The following is an 18,539-nucleotide window of genomic DNA, read 5'->3' as shown; positions in this document are numbered from 1 at the left end:
CTTTCTTTCACCAGGGGGCGTTGTTGACCAATGATTATCTCATCAGACTGCTTTAACTGTAAATGCCTTGATCGTGACTAGACTGCTGAAGAAGGGCTGACATTTCAAAGCCCATCGGTAAAATTGGAACCGACAGAGACAAAATAGAAAGTGAAGTTTCACAGATATTTTCCATGCTGTTTAATGGTAAATGAATACAGGTTCCATATGCATAACGTGAGTTATAAAAGGATTAAATTTCAAAAGAAAAACATAAAAGCCTTCTGCACTAAAACTAATCATCTTCAACCCAGAAATTTACAGTCAAGCCTTCAAAATAAAAGCCCGTCGCTTACTAAACAACACATCCTGGCTCGTAAGAGAGATTTTAATTTGAAAGTAACTGCATCAGAATACAACCACCTTGACGTCACTCCGCAGCGCAGACAGACAAACCCGGCACGCCGCGCTCTGCGTGCGCGTGAGGCGCGTGTATGTGTTCGTGCTTGTGTGTGTGCGTGAGAGAGAAAGAGAGAGAGAGAGTGTGTGTGTGTGTGTAAACAGAGTGCTCATGTTAGGTGCGAGGGGCAGGAACTGACGGCTGCAGAGAAGCTGACTTTGCGCTCGAGTCGCGGGAGAGCCGCTCAGATGCGGAGATGGCAGCCGAGTCTTCCCGGAGATTCACCAAGAACCTGCTGAAACCCGGGAGCGCGGCCGAGATCCGGCAGACGGCGTGCAACGCCGTCAGACACTCCGCAGTGACGGTGAGTGGAACCTTGCAATAAATAAATAAATAAAAATACAAGACGGAGGTTGTCAGCAGAACTGTAGAGGGAGAAAAAAAAAAAACCCGAGACGATAACCCTTCATCTTGAGCTGAAATGTAAGTGAATCAGATTTAGATGATCCGCATCGCAGCTGGAGACATAAAACCATGGCATTGGCATTCATGTTGCATCTTCTTGTGCAGCAGTGCAGCAATGCTGTTCAGCTCTATTGATCCTGCTGAGGAAACAATCCAATTCCACTGAGAAAAAAAAAAAGATAAATCCCACCAGGATCATCAGCTTTAATCCCATTATGCTCTGTTAAACTGCTTATACTGACCGGAACTATGACTATAAAAGACACCGTTGGGTAATTGTTTTGTTTTTTTAGCTGACAAGGTTAAAAAAATAATGGAAATAATGTAGAATGAATTAGCCATTTTGGTTGAAAGGTAGTAGGATGTGGTTAACATCTGTCCAGAGGTGCGTTAAACATCACTAACAGCTGGGAGGTGGTGATGGGGGACACAAAAAATGGATTGCCCTAAGCTTTATTTACAGCTAATGAGATAATCCTGTTGTTCTATAGTGAAATGTGCAAAATATGCTTTAGTGGGTGTGTCGCCCCTTGTAATGAGAAGCTCTGACTGACAGATAACACAGTGGGAGGAGGGCTGCTTCATCCAAGGGAGGAAAAAAAAGAAGAAAAAAATGAGAACACGGATAAGGGTTTGTGTTTTGATGATGTTCTTTTGATCCATCTGTCAGGAGATGAATAAATTCTCTACCTTTCGTGCACGTGCATGTACCATTCTGTGGAGATTATAGCGCAGAGGAAGCCCACCCCACTTGTTTTCTCTCCTCATTTTGGTGTTACTGTGTCAGTAGGACAAGAGGACTGCAGAGTGGATGGTACAGTAAAGGTTGCCTGCAATAAAGAGATACAGTATCATAGTACTGCATGACTGAGAAGACCGGTTTTAAACCATTTTACGCCTCAGAATGAATGAAAGAGTCCTCCAGTCTGCGTCTTCTTGGCTTGGCTGTCTACAAATGATTGTTTGGTTGTTCAAATAAAATGCAGCGACGTCAAAATGGAGGAGGGAGTTTTTCACTGACTGACAGGAACTGACCAATCAAAAACAATAAAAATACAAAAGAGGAACCCCCCACCCCCCAGTTCATCGTAAAATGAATATTGAAATAATATTTCAGACATTTTGACGTACGGTTCAATGAAAAAGTTCTGAATAATGAATATCTTACCTGTCGCAGATAGATTTTTGAGCAGCTTTAGTTTGATGAAACAGCGTTTAAATCTGGCAGGACTGATGAGCTACAGCAGGGGTGTCCAGCCCTCGCCCTCGAAGCCCACCATCCTGCATGTATTAGAGGTTTTTCTGTTCCAACACACCTGATTTGAACGAACGGGTGACAGGCTTCTTGCAGAACTACAGCTCACTGCTTTGTTTTATTGACATTGATGTGTTAACGCCAAGCATTGGTAATTTTTGGTTCTCTTCAGATTTGTGTTTATGTTCAATTTGGACAACATTTTCCTGAACTGGTTGCTTTGTGTTGTGACAGCTGAATGTCAGAAACGAAGAATTACATTCCTGTCTCTAAATATTTACAACTGGTGTTTGTTTTTGCAGCTTATTTTGCCGCATCAATAAAGGAGCTTGTGCTTCACTTGATGCTATAATCCCAGAAATTTGTGTTGTATGTGTACCACAGACAGATTTAATTTGCAGATACAAGTTGTTGGCGAATAAGTTGCTATGCTATTAAAAGCTGCACAAGTTCTTGCTTGACATGTTTGAATTTATAAATCTTACTTGACATTCCATAATTTGTGATTGCTGAAGCTACATACTGAGTAGCCTTAGGATAGAATTTACACTACTTGTGATAAGCTTTTGTTTTGACTAGGTGAAGCAGAAATCAGACTTTGTTGGTTTACTCAATAGAACTTTTAATATCTTTGAATGCTTTTAATTGTTTGCTAGAAAAATAATTGGATTTTCTCACATTTACTAAGCTATATTTGGTACATTTATTAAAGTGCCTGTGACATGCTTATACTTCAGATACAAAAAGTCAAAGAAAACTTTGTTCTGTTTAAGGAACTTGGCATACCACACATTATTTTACCCATTGGGACACATAACTGACCTATTTTCTTTTGAACTTGGCTCTGCAAAAGGGAAACAGAAGGTGACATCAAAGGGGAACTCCTTTAAGAAAAAATAACTCACTGGTCTTTGTTTATTGAAACATTATGATTTGAAATCTGACTCTTTTTTTGTTTCTGTCTGATGGTGACTCAAAATAATCTAAAACATCAGATTCCTCTCCACAGTCTGGGCTGTTGAGCATTTTAGCTTAGCTCTGTTTTCATGCAGACATTCCCCTTTGACATCACTTCCTGTTACTTCACATGCAAACATCTCAACAACTGTTCATCTCAGCAGCATGACATTTATTTTGTAACATGTTCTCAATGTTATCTTTCCAAAAAGGCATTTGTATTATTTAAAAAAATTGATGTCAAAGGCACTTTAATTATTTCATTATATAATAAGAATTGGATCACATTAGAAAAACCAGAGTAACCCGATAGATCATACTGATACTGGATTTTCTAGGTTGGGGTAGAAGGCATTTTCTTTACTCGGGTTTATTTGAAAATCAATGCAATATTTTTTCAATACTTCTTTGAATACTTCCCTTATAAAGACGTATTTAATTGGTAATCCAGTGAAACCTGCTGGTGTAGATTCTCAGTCATCCAAGACATGATTTTAAAAAAAGTAAAAACAAAACAACTGGACTTTTTTTTTTTTTTTTTACTGTTGTTGAAGACGTTCCACTTCCCATTAAATTCGATTGGATCTCCCCGGATGGGTGGTGAAACATCTTCAGCTACAGAAGAGAAGTCCTTTTGGAATCCAGTGGAACATATCAATTTCAGCTCAATTTTGGAAAAAATAACCACTGTGCATGTTTCATTTAAATGTCACAGTGCAGAATTGTAGTTACTGTGTACAGACTTTACCAGGCCTCCAAATGCTTTGCTAAAAAAACGAGCAGTTCSATTTACTAAAAAAGAGAACTGAAATGGAAACCATGACTAATGTTCTAATCAGCACCAACATGTGCGAAACCACCCACATGTTTTGTTTCTTTTTGTTGCAACAACGTTTTTAGTCTCAACCTTTTTCTTTTGTTTTAACAAGTCGCATCTATGAGGACGAAAAAGTGCAACTTCGAGTTTGTGCTAAAACCAAAAGTCCATGCAGAGATGTAAAGTGAAAGATGATGAAGCAGCTGAGGAGATGCATGACTGGTGCGTATGCAACACTTGTAGATGCGGGTTTGGATTGTGTAAAAACAACCACATGTGATGCATGCACATGTGTAAAACTACCTTTTTTAATGGTGTCTTATAATAAACATGCTTTGTTAGTGAAAGAAATCAGGTCAGCAGAAACGGGCCCTATGGCATAACAGTCACTGAAGCATAAAGACTCTCTCTTCTGCTGATCCCAGTTTTGTTCACTAACTTAATGTCTGATTTAGCAGCCCTTCACTCCTCGTCCTTCATCATGTCTGCTTCCCSTGTGTTTGAGTTGCGTGTCATATCTTATTTTCTCTGTGCTTTTTGCATTTCGCTTCTGCTCCCAGCTGTGGTTAGATCAGGTTCTGAACTACAAGAGTGAAAGTGTCTGTGTACTTGTGTGTGCAAAAAGTGCATAATGCCTGGAAAAATCTCTGCTGGTGGATGTAGCATTCTTCTTTGGATGAGCAGCTCTGTGAAAGTGATCACTGCTCTCAGAGTGTTTCCCTGACTGGTCAGCCCACCCATCCTCAAATATGCAGAGAGCATGAATGAGTAGATAGATGTGGGATTAAAMGATAGGTAAGCCCTGATTTATTTTTAAATTTTTAATTTTTTTGTTTCACTGATCTCTGTGTTTATGATGTTTTATTTATTCTGTCTGGCATTGAGTTGTTGAACATCTAATGATCATAACCTATCCTGACAGAGAGGGATTTGTAGTACTCATATGGACAGAGGACAGTGAGGAGCTCAATACCCCTTGCCTGGACGTGGGTTACCTGTGTCCCAGGCCTGAGTGCTGTGGCTTGTTGATGGATGCCTGCATATAAGCCCTCTAAGTCTATCTCAACCTGAGTGGGTTTGCCTTCCTGTAGGCTCACCACCTGCAGGAGGAGCCATACAGATTGATGTAAAGTGCAATGGGAGGAAGTCGAGGGCAGGAGCTTTGACACTCTTGCAGTTTCCTTTTTCAAAAAGTGAGACCAGAGGGTGGGTTCCAATTACTCTTACTACTTATCCTCTGTAATTGGAACACACCCTTTAAGTGGGATTTGAATCCCACTTGAAGTCCTCTAGGGGTGCTAGGGAAAAGAGTCCGTTCAGTGGTCGAACTTCGAATTCAGGAACAATACGAGTTCTGTCATGGCTGTTGAACATGGGACCAGTTCTTTACTATTGCCTGCTTCCTCAAGGGGGTATTGTAGTTTGCCTAACCAGTCTGCATGTGTTTTATAGTCTTGGAGAAAACATTTGACCCTGTTTCCTGCGGTACGCTGTGGGGGTGATCTGTGAGTATAGGATTGGGGTTCCATTGCTACGAGCCATTCGGTTCCTAAATATACAGTGCACAAGTCTGGTTCATGGGTCATGAGTAAGTAGAACCCCTTCAGGGTGAGAGTTGGACTGTACCAGGGTTGCCAGGTGTGACGGATTCTGTTCATAACTTTTATGGACAGAATTTCTTGGTGCAGCCAGGGGTATGAAAGGGGTTCGGTGACCTCAAAGTTCTGTCTTTGCTGCAACTTTGGTTTGAGGAAATACAGGTTGACGCTTATTTATTAGACCTTTCAGTTAAAGTGCGCAGTGTAGCACTGTAGACACAAGTGTCATTCATGTATCTCTGACTTCCTGCTTGGATGAGCTACGTGTCGTACCATGTCTTCAAGATACCAGCCACACCAACCGCTCAGCCAGAGACTGGGGCCAACATGCCCACCCTGGCATCACTGTGGCTCATAATTTGTTTGCCCAGTAGCACAGGGTTCTTTATGCAGCCAAATTTTGGAAATAACTTAAAACCACAAGATCAGAAGTAATTTTTAGCTAAACTCTGTTTAGGTATTTACTGCTATAAAACTACTTGTAAGATATTCGATAATCTTAAATGAGACATGTCACACTTTTATGAGATGACACAATTTCTTGGTTCGATTTTGCAGTCAGAACATCAAAGAAAATTTTGATGAAGTATCGGTAAAGTGTGTTGCCTTTTTCATTCTGGAGTTACGTGAAGTTTGCATATACCAGCATATCAAAACAACCAATCCATCCATTATCTTCACCCGCTTCTTCCTGTCAGGATCAAGGCGGGCACTGGTGGCCATATCCAGCAGTCACTGTGGGGGTACATCCTGGACAGGTTGCAAGTACATCAAAGGATCACATAGAGACTAACAACCACTCTCTTACTCAAACCTAGGGACAGAGTACCTAGAAAAAAACCACACACGCACAGAGAGAACATGCAAACTCTACGTGGTCGGGTCCCCAGTCAGGATTCGATCCAGCAACCTTCTTGTTGAAAGACAACTGCTCTACCAACTGAGCTTATGTTATCAAGCTACTGATTTTCTCTGCTTTCTTTTATTACTTATAGAAATTAGACATTTTCAGTTCAGCTTCTATTCCAGCCATGCCTATGCCATTTGTTATGTTTGAAAACCTGCTGTCTGGAGTTAAAATGTGTGTCACACAGTGAGACATATACATTTACTGGAGTGGGTGGGGGGAGACTCCGTAGACATGTCTTGGTGATATGTTATGGCTGTCTGTGATCACAGAGGGACACACTGTCAGTCTGACTCTGGTCTCTCCCCATGACGCATCATGTCCACTGCCTGGGGTGCACCGGTGACTGCTGAGTTGCCAACAAGCAGAGCTGTGCGTGCATGTGTCTTGTGGTGGGTGTGCATGTGTCTGCGCTGGGTTTTTGTGGGTCAACAGCAAATCATTTAGGGTTTGCGTGCGTATGGGGTTTGCACTTGTTTTAGATCTGTGTCCAAACCGCTGCTGCTCTGTTTCTAAAAGAGAGAGCTGACTCCTCACCGGCAGCGTCAGCTAATATGTCTGTCTCGTGTCTGTTAGTCCAGCTGATAGACCTGAAAATCAATTGTCTCGGAGAAAATAAACTGGTTAGATGCCTCTCCTACTGCTGTGAATCTGTTACCACAGTAACAAAGAAAAGTCAATTAAGATGGAATTCTAACAGGAAGCAATTCTCTCATCTTTTTTTTCCTGGCTATAGTTTATCATTACTAATCTCTTATCAGTCCTCTATTCCCACGCTTTCTCCTTTACGATTCATCTTTTTTACCCATTCCTATTTATTTGGGTGACAGCTGCCCACAAATGAGATTTATTCTTTTAATTGTGTCTCTGACCCACCGCTTACATGAGCTCACTGAACACATTTTATCAACATCTCAGATATCTTCTTTTTTCTTTTTTTAGATTTAGACTCTGAAAGAGATCAATGTATATGGCAGCCTTTTCTGTCACGTATGTAGAGCAAAATCAGGACAGAGGCAAAAACCTCTAACTGGTTTGAAACTCTTTATCATTTCAAGGAGCGATACCATGAAGAGGGGAAACCCAGACTGAAAATTAGGGGAAATTGTGGGGAAAGAGGAAGAGAAAGATTCAGTATCTCTGATGTCACCCGCCTGTCTCCGGAGGGTTTTACACTGAAACTCTATTTCAAATAACTGTCACCTAAAAAAAATCCCTTAATACATGTGTTCTTTTTCTATATTTCCTACAGTTACCATTGTGTATTTCAGTAATTTCAACAGGTTCCTTGACTGTGAATACATTAGTTAACTATTAAATGCATATAGTTTTGTAAAAAGAGTATGCTAAACACAATTTTATTTAGGGTTTTTTGTGTAGATTTAAAGAAATGCCAACCTCAGGGAACAGAAATAAAAAGTAATGCAAAGAATAAGTTCAAATTTTTTAACAATCAGAGACTGATAACGTCTCGGACAACATAATTACTGAACATATAGGGGTTTGACAAGTTACTGAATCATAAAATGTACTTATCTTTTTACACACAGCTTCTGCATTTACAATATCCTATTATTATTTAACATTTTATAATATAACTCTGCTATTGATACTGTATTGCAAACAATTTAAGAATTTCTTTTTGAAAAAAAAAAGACTATGAAGTATAATGTTTCTGGGCTTGAGAACCCATTGTTGAACAGTTTCAAAAAGGAAACCCAGATTAGTTCAGTTTGATTGAAYATGTTGCATTAAACATGCTCTGAATGCAGTTACATAGAAGTCACAATGGGGTGGTGCATAGTTGGATTTCTACATGTGAAGGTTTGCCGCAGACATGTTTGCTGGTAAGTGGAAAACAGGTGTGACAGGAAGATGATACAATTGTGTTTAATAGTTTCTCTTTTGTACGTAGGGGCATAAAAACAAATGGTGTTTAAAAAGTACAAATATTCCACAGTGCTGTCAAAACCATTTGAAACTCACCCCCAAATGATGCTAGCAACCTTGAAATTGTCCATCTCATACTTGGAACTAACATTATGTCTTCTACACCAGAGGTCCTCAACCCTCCTGTGTGTTGAAGCAGGGAAACCTAAAACATGCAGGGTAGCGGGATAGGAACAGAGTTGAAGACTTCTATTCTGCATCTTTCTTAAAGTTATGATAAATGGCTCAAAATATGTTGAGCAAAATGTATCCAAGAGAAGTAAGTAACTCTTTGAACAGATATTAATGATCAGAAATTACATARTTTTTGTGTTTGTGATATTTTTTCTCTGTGTTTACAGAAAGTGTCACCTCACATTGCACGCAAGCCCCATCTCAGTTGTTTGCGTTTTTTATTTTTATTTTTATGAAACCTTAGTGGGTGTCTAACCAGCTCGTCAAGGTGTAACCTCACAGCTGTAGTTTGTGCACACTATGTCAAAGTAAAACCGGATGCTTGTTCTGTTTCTTTTTGACACTGTGCAGGCTGCACAGCACTTTTAAACTGCACAGGTTTTTTTGTATTAWTATTGAAAGCCTAATATTTTCAGTTTTTAGCGTAAGGAAAGATGAGGAGCTTTTGTATTTGTTGTGTCTGAGCTGCAGGCAGTTTAGTTAMGATTTGCACTGCCAGGCCTTAGTGTGAGAAAGTCTTGATATTGTCAATGACTCATTCAAAAACAGACAGAGAAAGAAAAAAAAAAAAGCACAGAAAAAAATCTGAGCTTGTCACTGTCACTATTGGCACTGTTTAATGCTGAATTAGCCCACTGTTTGAGTCATGAATGATGCTCTGCCCAGTAATCTCATTGGTGAGTTTGCTGTTGGGGGTGCAGGAAATTTATTTGGAAAGTTGTAGCTTTGTAGCTTTATTTTGCCATTTCTTTATTATTTTTCTTTTTTTAACAGTGAAGGGAAACATAAACTTACCCAGGTTTTAAAACTGACACAATCTGTGTGTCTGGTCATGTTTGTGTGAGGTCACACGAGTGGAGGAATGAGAGCGGTCCCCTGGGCTCCAAGKGTTGTGCTAATGCACGTTCACAATAGGCTCTTTGGACGAGGCTTCAGAGGCAGTGAACTGTTCCATTTGTACCTCAATGACGAGACTTTCCATCACTGAAGCTGGACTTTTATCCACTCTCTGTTATCCACCACAAACTCTTGGTCCAGACGCGCCGAGCACAACCCACCGCACACTCTTTTCATGGTTCTGTGGCGTAGTGGGGGGTAGTGGGCACYCTGGTGCTGAGGGTCCACTTCACATGCAAGAACTAAGAATAGTTCAGTGACTCGGCAAGTGAATCGCAGTCTTGTTTCTCTCCCTCGTAATGCATTCCAGAGTAGGAGGTCTGAATATGCTGCTGCCATCGCCGTCCGACCCCCGTGCTCTGCTAACCTTGCACATATTCATATGAGAGTGGGCTTTACCTCACCAACTGCATTCAGTGGTTGAACAGAAGCAACACTATTAGGAAGATATTTTTTTAAAAATTCAAAATCATTTCAAAATACTAAAAACTATAAAATTAAAATATATAAACTGACTTTTTTTTGGACTAACTGACTTGGATGTCAGACCCGGTCACCCTTTTATACCATTTAGTTTCTTGTGTCAGAAAAAAAACCAGATAAAACCAGAATCAGGTAGCTGGTTTTTTTCAACCCCAGAAATGTACAAAGTTAAAAAAAAGTGGTGAGTGTCAATAATGTGTAAGTGTTTACCATGGGGATCATGTGTTTGCAAGTGTCTATGAATGTGAATGTGTGCTTGTCTGTTAGCGTATTTCATGAACTAGAAGGCCATTTTTTTCTACAACTGATTACCTTTTGAAGTCAATAAAATTCAAGATGACCACCAACCCCTACTGATATTAGGAAACACAAAAATGGCTATAACTTCAGTATTTTTAATAAGAGTATTGTGTATTTTCCAATTCTACAACCCCAATTCCAATGAAGTTATTATTATTATTATTATTTTTTATGCCGCCACTGATTGTCTGTCCGTCACAGGTGGTATTGTGTGGATGATATATCCTGAATGAAATTAAATATTTACTTATAAACAGGCATAGTAACTATATTAGGGTAGTACTCAATCTGATTAGATTTGGGCATCAAAGAGTCAAAAGTCAAGGTCATTTATGATTAATGGTAATATAAAAGTGACATTTTTTTCTAATTCCTCAACAGTACAAATAAAATACCTGGCTAAAAAAAGGAAACAAATTCCTATATTATATTACTGTGTATCTTACTAAACAAAACAGTTCACAATTTCAATAGCTACAATATGATTCCATTGCCCTGATGCCTTAGAAAACAAATTCTTGGTCACTAATTTCCATCAACAAAATCTCCAGTACAATGGTTTGTGCATACATCTGATGCACAAAGTTGTGCTTCAAAAGCAGACATGTCAAGGGTGGGCGGAGGCATACCAATCAATGCTTTGGCATCGAGTTCCACCTTGTTTTGAAATGAAAATGTTCATCATTTGTCTTTTAAGCTTTCGTAAAATTGTTATTAGACCATGTTTCATAAAAAGGAAAGCTATAAGACTATAACAAATGGGTTATATATCTAAAAAACAAAAGCAGAACTCAAATTTTGCTCCCGTCTGAATAAAGTTAAAGCTAAATCTGTGCCTCTTTCTACAGATTCAGTGGACTCTCTTCCACAACCTTACCAACCAGACCATGTCGGAGACTAATAATGTGCCATTTTAACACATAGCTTGCCTTCAACCATGCTGTAGAATTTAACAACTCAAACAACAGGAACAATGAAAGCAGCATTGTTTGATGGAAGGCGTATCACCCATTTAAAAGATTTAAACTATGATCTTATTGTGAGCTGGAGATGAGTCCCAGGTACTACTACATCATCAATTAGCTCAGGGTCTGTAAAAATGAATGAGATKTAGCTTTTTGCAACCACAACATTGTAAGCACTTTAAAAAAATGTATAAAACACAATGAGYCTCTAAGGAATGATCTTATGCATGAAGGTTTCAAGATTAACATGTTACTCAACAGTTTTAACCATCTGTGTAGAGAAGGGRGACACATGTAGAGATGTTTAGAATTGTTTAGATATTTAGAAATTAGCATTAATAATAGTTTTTATCCAACTGTTGAGGCTTTATTGTAAAGCTGCAACATTTTACACTGTGGCCTAAAATAGCTGTAGCTCATTCTGGCATAAGATCAGGCTTCACATGTACATACATCTGTTCTACTGCCAAATGAAACAAGCAGAAATCAGTTTGACTTATATATCACACTCATTGCCCTTCCTGCTGACTAACACAGATGTCACCTTGGCATTTATCCCTTTGGAAACATAGTTCAGGTCCAAAATGCTCAGCAACTCAAGGAAATACACAGGAAGCAATATAGTGAATGTAGGAATCTACAGGGTAATMTTATTTTATTATTATTTTTAAATCGCAGACCCACAGTATATTTGTATTGTTTGGAGATTAAATGTTTCACTCTGTAGGTTGCTGTGTGCAATCCGTATATTAGGTTTGTTTGAAATGTCAGCCAGACGTTTGACTCAAACAAAAGCAATAGGGGAGCTAAAGGCCTAAGTGGGCGATGACGGTAGGTTTTGGCGTATGTYAGACGAAAGCAAATAGGAAGCAGAGGACGGGGGAGAGGGAAAACAATAAAAAAGCACAAGATTATATGTGTTAAAAGGCATGAGGAAAAGTCTTTAGAGCAGCTGTGTCCTCAGTCTAAACCTCAGGGAGAAYGAGCACTGCTAAGTGGGCGTCTGCCAGGTACAAAGCACTGGTGTGGAGGTTATACAGAGGTTAGAGGTGTCATGTGTAGGTGTTAGGACTGGATGATTTATTGTAATTTAAGCATTCAAGTAGGCTATTTTTACATTGAGGGTATAAGACACTAGCATTAAATTAATCTGGAATCAAGCTAATGTAAACATACAGAGAGAGAGAGAGTTCAACAATTTTAAAGTATTGCCTTTGGAAAGTATGAACATGTAATATCCTACCAGTTGAAAATAAGTTTTTGAATGACCTTGATTTGGAGAAATTAAGTTTATGGCTAATCACGAGCTGTGCAAAGTAAAAGGATGCCATCTTAAAACCAATGTTAAAAAAACATTGTGTGTTCCGGTTTTCAACAACTCTGATATTTTTTGTTCATAACCTTTTAACAGAGCCCACTTACAGAAATACAGTTCATACCTCATTGTCTTTTGTGTTGGCGTGTCTTAGGCCTAATTTTATTATTTTTTGGATTCAGACTTAATATTAAGTTCAGAGTAAGGGCATGTTTTTTCAAGCCAGCAGAATTTTAGGAAACGGTAATCATTAGAGACGATCGAGGAGTAGTTTCTTGCTGTCAGTCCAGAAGTGACAAAAGAGCAGCCAGAAGGTTTACTTTGGAACTGTCATACCAGCTTGAGCTTCTCTCACCTGAACACATGGAACAGCTACATAAACAGCACCGATACCATCTTTAAATTAATCACTGGATATACGGCAGCACGGAGACAAGAATCATGGCTGTCGTGCAAGAAATATATTCATCTTGTAGCTGTAGTACTTTTCCCAGTAATATCAAGTTTTATTAAACATACTAATAATGGCAAAGTCTCGTGTTGTTTCATCTCTACTCTGTGGGATGGTAAATATATTAAAGGAAAATCTGCTTTCTTTTTATCACTCATTTCCAGCTGAGTGCACAGAGCCCTTCATTTAAAAGTAACCCCCTTCTTATTGCAGAAAAATACAATATTAGTTTATAGAAATGGTGTTGCAGTGAATCAGCTGTTGGTGTGGAAGCCATAGACAGGACAAGAGGAGGTGTGTGTGTGTGTGTGTGTGTGTGTGTGTGTGTGTATAGGGTTGAAGGGCTTGTCTATAGGGAGGAGAGAACAGCGGGGAGACGTGCAGAGATGTCATGTGGGAGACTGAATTAATGAGTCAACCTTGTGACAGCAGCTGTGTGTCTCCTGCTCTTGTATGTTCTGTTTTAGTTTCATGTCTCCAAAGTCATATTTTTTTATCCACATCTGTGATTCCATCATTTTGTGAAATATTGAGGTTGGTGACCTTCAAACTTTTGTTTGAGAACTCAAGCAATTCTACACTTTTTTTCTTATTGCACATTATGTATTAAATAAAAAAGCATAACAACAACAGTTCAGCGTGTATTGCCTTCCACCATGTCTGTGTCTGCTTGAGTGTGGTTGTTTTTGATCTGTCAGCAAAATATCTCATGAGTCGCTGGACTTATTTTAATGGGACTCTCAGAAAGTCATCACTGGATGTTAAAAATGTGAGAAAATATTGATACACTGAAATATCGCTATATTTCATTTCCTGTCGGCTCTCAAAAGCACACGTGTGTGTGTGTGTGTGTTGGGGGGGGGGGGGGGGCTTTTGCACAGATTGTTACAAGGTCATCCCCTCACCAGAAACATACCCACAAAGCACCGCCTATTTGTACAAAGCTCCTCCCAGAGCACCCTGTCCCTGAAGCATTGTTATGAAGTCTTGCTGAGGTGGGAGTGTCAGGACGGGTTGGAGGTTCTTAAAGAGAACGCCTGACCCAAAAATTGAGTTCCACCATCCACCTGTCTTTGGTCTCCATTAGGACTACTGGTCTCGACAAGGTGTGTATACCGGAAACAGTCTAAATAGGTAACAAAAAACAAATACACAAACACATGCACGCACACTTTAAGGCTGGATGTTGTATAAGAAGATGTAAGAAATAGAAATTCGGTTCTCACTGTTGGTCATTTTTCTTCAGATTGCATTCAAATAAACTGATCAGAATCTTATATCTTATACTGAGCTTTTTTAAAATTAAAATCATTTGGTGGAAAAAATGGCAATATTGCAACAATATTGCAAAATTGCAGCATATTGTGACCCCGTGTTGTGATATGTATCATATCACAAAATTCTCAGCAATACAGCTCTACTGGACATATTTGATTCATGTTTTTAGTCAAKCTGAATAAAGATGGATGCCCTACCTAATCAGCCTTAACACATGCAAAAATGGCTAGAATTCTGTCAATTTTACAATTATTGAGCTGAAATGTCAAACGTACACATCCTGAGCTCTAAAAGATGAATGAATGCCACAGCTTCATGAATTTGAAAGGCTTTCCTCTGTCAGGCTTTGTTCAAAATAAAAATTGATCAAGTTTTCTATAACCCTACATGTTCTAGTAGTACTTGACACAAATAACAGAAACTCTGAGGTTTTCCACGTTTCTTTGTGGAGTGACACAACATTAAAAGTAAATAAATTTACTGTGTTTTGTGCTTTTCCACTTTGTGTTTTAGAAGAACTCTTAAGGGGGAAGTGAATCTTCACAGAATGAATGGAAATTTTTAACAATGCCCTCCGTTCCCAGCACTTTTCCCCCTCACCTCCTCCTCGCCCATTTTCTCTCCGACTCATCGCCCCTCTCTGCGCCCCTGCCCCCAACATCCCTCCTGCCTCAGGGACTCGAGCTCTACTTTAAGTTATTTTAATTGCTTCCTTTTCTAAACAGAGCAACTACCAGAGGACCAGATAGCATCTCTGGCGTACAGCACCTCCTGGAGGTGGCACCCTTTGAGACGGGTGTGAGTGTGCGCGGAAGCAACAACTAGTGAGATAGGACAGGACTGGCACTCCCTCTGCATCCAAACATGCTGCTGTGTTGAGCTTTCAGCACTAGATGGCATTGGCAGTGTGCTGTAGCCCTGCTGCTTCCTCTGAGAAACAGCTCAACTTTGAACCGTAACTGCTAGCAAACGCTGTCCAACAGGAAATGGTGACTTTTTGTTTGGTCTGCAGTCAGCTGCGTGACAGAATCCGATAAATGCAGGTATTCTAATAAATAAACTGAATGTTAGAAGACAGCAGAACCTGAATGCACAAAGTAAAGAGACAAAACAAGAAGTACTGAGAGGACATAAGTCAAAACTTGAGCACAAATCCTATAAAGCATGCCTGTAAATGTATGTCACCTGAAATTATCTCAGAAAGCATCAAGAGAATGAAAAAAGCTTCAGTTTACATCTAGTCTGCCTTCCTGTTTGTGTGAGATGCTGTGCTACAGCGATGCATCCGTGTGTTGTGGTTTTACCAAGAACAGCAATCATCSCACGACTGATGGATGTTGTTCCTGTGTTTGACTTTAGCTAATACGGWATTTGCAAATGAAAACAAAGACAAAAGAAAAAAAAAAAGAAAGAAAAAAGTTTGACCTCGTGTCCTCCCTGTTGCTCTGTGGCAGCATCCTTTATGTCYTGGTCCCCATGGGAACAGGGGAGTGTTTTCCCAAGTKGACGCAGCAGAGATCCACACCACATCAAATGCTGCAGCCGTGAGTCAGGCTCCAGCTCTACAGGGAGTCTAACTTTAGCAGAGCTAACTGCTTACACGGCAGTGCGCATGGGGGGGCTTAATGGACTGTGGTTTCCTATTTGGCCTAGTTGGGTGCAATTTTTCATGTCAGTACATTTCAGTTTTTGCCCAAATACCTCAAATACATGCAGCATGCAAACTCACATTAAACTTTGAGCAAATGCAGAAGATAAAATCTGCCACTTTGTTGTTTTTAAGGTATTGTTCAGGAGTGTAACAGTAAAAAAAAAGTTGGACTGAGACTCCACAGCTGGAATACATTAACTGAACCAATGATGGGAGCACTCTGCCCTGCACAACCTGATGATGTCATTTTTTATAGAGGTTTGAGCTTACTTACCTTCAGTCGCACAAGAAACCACACTTTTGTAGTGGCAATACAAACAGTATTACACAACATTCATTTTTACTAACCATATTATTTATGATTTTAACTTAAAAAGGTATATGTTTATGTAAATATAAAGTTTTTTATATACAATACTTGTCATTTAAAAGGGACAAATAATAACTGTAACTTGTATTTTGTTTTTTCACTATGTTGAATTCTTGATCTTGAACCCGTTTGTCATTGAAAATTATGGGCCCGCCAATTGGTTCATTAATCTCTTAAGCTCAASCCCCCAGTTTTCTACTTTAATTACTTTAAGTTCTTTTACTTAGACATACCCATGTTTGGTATCTGCAGAACCGTCAGAATCTTGGCTACACGTTGGTAAAAACCATTTATATGCACACTAAAGACAGTTAAAATGACAAGAAGTTGAAGATAAAACTATCAAAGTTAAAATAAAATTGGTTTAAAAAATTGTCAAGTCAGAGGTGTCAAAATAATATTTGTGTCAAATGGGGATATAATGTGTTATTTTTGTTTTTGATATTGTTTATTTATCACTACTTTTATAGGGTTCTGCATGTTGTATTCATGATTAAATGCAGCAAAAATAAACTACTAAGGTAACAGATCTTTGTAATACTTGGTTTATTTACATAATAAATTTACATAGTAAATTTAATTGCTGGATGTTCAGCCCCTGAGCAGCTGACCTACAGTYACTGTGGCCTCCGGAGCAGTTTAGTTGAAAAGCCCTGCCTTAGGAGCTTAATCCGAGACCAGTTTGATGATGAATAACGTCGGGTGACTAGTCTGACTTTTTTTTTTTTTTACATTGGACTCCACTGGGAAGAAATCCCATGCACACTGCCTGCTTAAATGTTCGCGACGTCAGAACTTTTTCGGCAAATGTGTTTCCATCTCTGCTTTTGTGTATTTACTCTATAACAGGATGGGGGAAATTGGTCTTGCCAGAGGTTTGCACTCCGAGTGCTTCTAGTTTTGAATGCACACTCACACATCAGAATTGCATATCAGTACGTCTGAGAAAACTAGAGGACTAAACGCTTTAAAATTGCACTATATGATAATGTTCAAGATAACCTTTTTACCTTTTTTAACTTTACATTGAGTAGAGTTAAACATCAACACTGACGGTTTAACAGAACAAGTTACAAACTATATAGTAACTACATTTGTAAACCGAGACAACGCCCAGTCTTAAAAAGTCCCGAAGTGAACTAACCTTTGTCAGTTTGGTCTTACGGATCATAAACTGCTTTATGATTGACTGGAAAACTGATTCCATCTGTGAATTTTACAGCTCCAGCAGAGTGAGCGCTTGTACCAGCTCACATGATGTCAGAAGATTTGTGTGAAGGGAGGCAGAGTGAATGAGATGAAGATAGATGTGTAACATAGGGATACTGCTGGAAGCTGGAGGGCATGTTTGTGTGGGCATATTTGCATGACAGGACCATTGTAGAAGCCCAGCATACAAACAAAGCCCATTTCTGTGGCTTCTGAGTGTAAAAGCTGCTGTAATAAGGCATGTTGTACTGAGCAGCCRTRAGTGAGAGGCAGCAGATCTAGAAGGAGGGAGGGTCTGATAGTGGGCACAGTTAATGTTTGTCTTTTTTTRRCCACATTGTGTTTTGCACAGCGTGTCCTCTCTGTCATCTGYGTTCACAACACTGTGTGGGATGTGTGTTACAGTTCCACTTGCCTGTACTTTTTGTCTTTCAGTTTCTTGGTTTGTGCGTTGGMCTGTTTATATTTAGCGATGTAAAGTATTATAATAATGAGCATGTGTGTGGGTGATGGGTGGGGTTGTGTGCCACACTGACATAGACACTTAACGAGCTTAATAATGACCCAACAACATCACCATGGTTACCGCTTCTGGGAATAATGAGTGGGCAAATGGCAGAACCCTTAGCTTATATCTTAGCTTATATAAAAAGTGTATGAAGCTTTCTTTTCTTTTTGATAAGTAATCCCTTAAAGGGCCAATATTATGTTTCTCAGGCATACATTTAAATACTATACCATAATAAAGTATCTATGTCACCTTTAGTTGTTATTAAAATGATGTTTTTATGTTTAAATAGAAAGTAAACTTATCTTCTCATCACTTCCCGTTCTAGACGCCTTGAATTTTGGCCTCTGTCTCTTTAAGAGCCTCCTTCTGCTCCTGTCTCGTCCCATTCAGTGGGGGGCTATGATGCAGTTTACTTGGCATCTACAGTATTTCCTCAAAGGTATTTTTAATRTGAAAAGAGCTTCACTGAGTGAAAAGTAATGTTGAGAGCTCAGCAGACAGTTAAATTTCACTTTCAGTTTCACCCGAGAGCCTGCAGGAGTCATGGGCGGGGTGTGTGGGGAGGGGGGGAGGGGGTGTGCTCTGCCATTAGGAAGTTCGGCTTGAA

At 39.4% G+C, this 18,539-nt stretch overlaps 1 protein-coding gene across 1 annotated transcript in view; it reads left to right on the top strand.

Annotated features, from left to right (window-relative positions):
* Positions 1 to 452: 452 nt before the first annotated feature.
* The window catches only part of dock10 (dedicator of cytokinesis 10), a 68,740-nt gene continuing 50,653 nt past the window's right edge, over positions 453 to 18,539 (top strand). The window contains 1 exon segment of the mRNA XM_014005243.1: positions 453 to 743. Within this exon segment, the coding sequence (XP_013860697.1) occupies positions 636 to 743 (108 nt within the window). The 5' untranslated portion in view covers positions 453 to 635.

This window comes from Austrofundulus limnaeus, unplaced genomic scaffold (genome assembly GCF_001266775.1).
Source record: "Austrofundulus limnaeus strain Quisiro unplaced genomic scaffold, Austrofundulus_limnaeus-1.0 Scaffold29, whole genome shotgun sequence".
Lineage (NCBI taxonomy): Eukaryota > Metazoa > Chordata > Actinopteri > Cyprinodontiformes > Rivulidae > Austrofundulus > Austrofundulus limnaeus.
The sequence above is the reverse complement of the archived record's forward strand: the minus strand, read 5'-3'. Positions and strand labels throughout refer to the sequence as shown.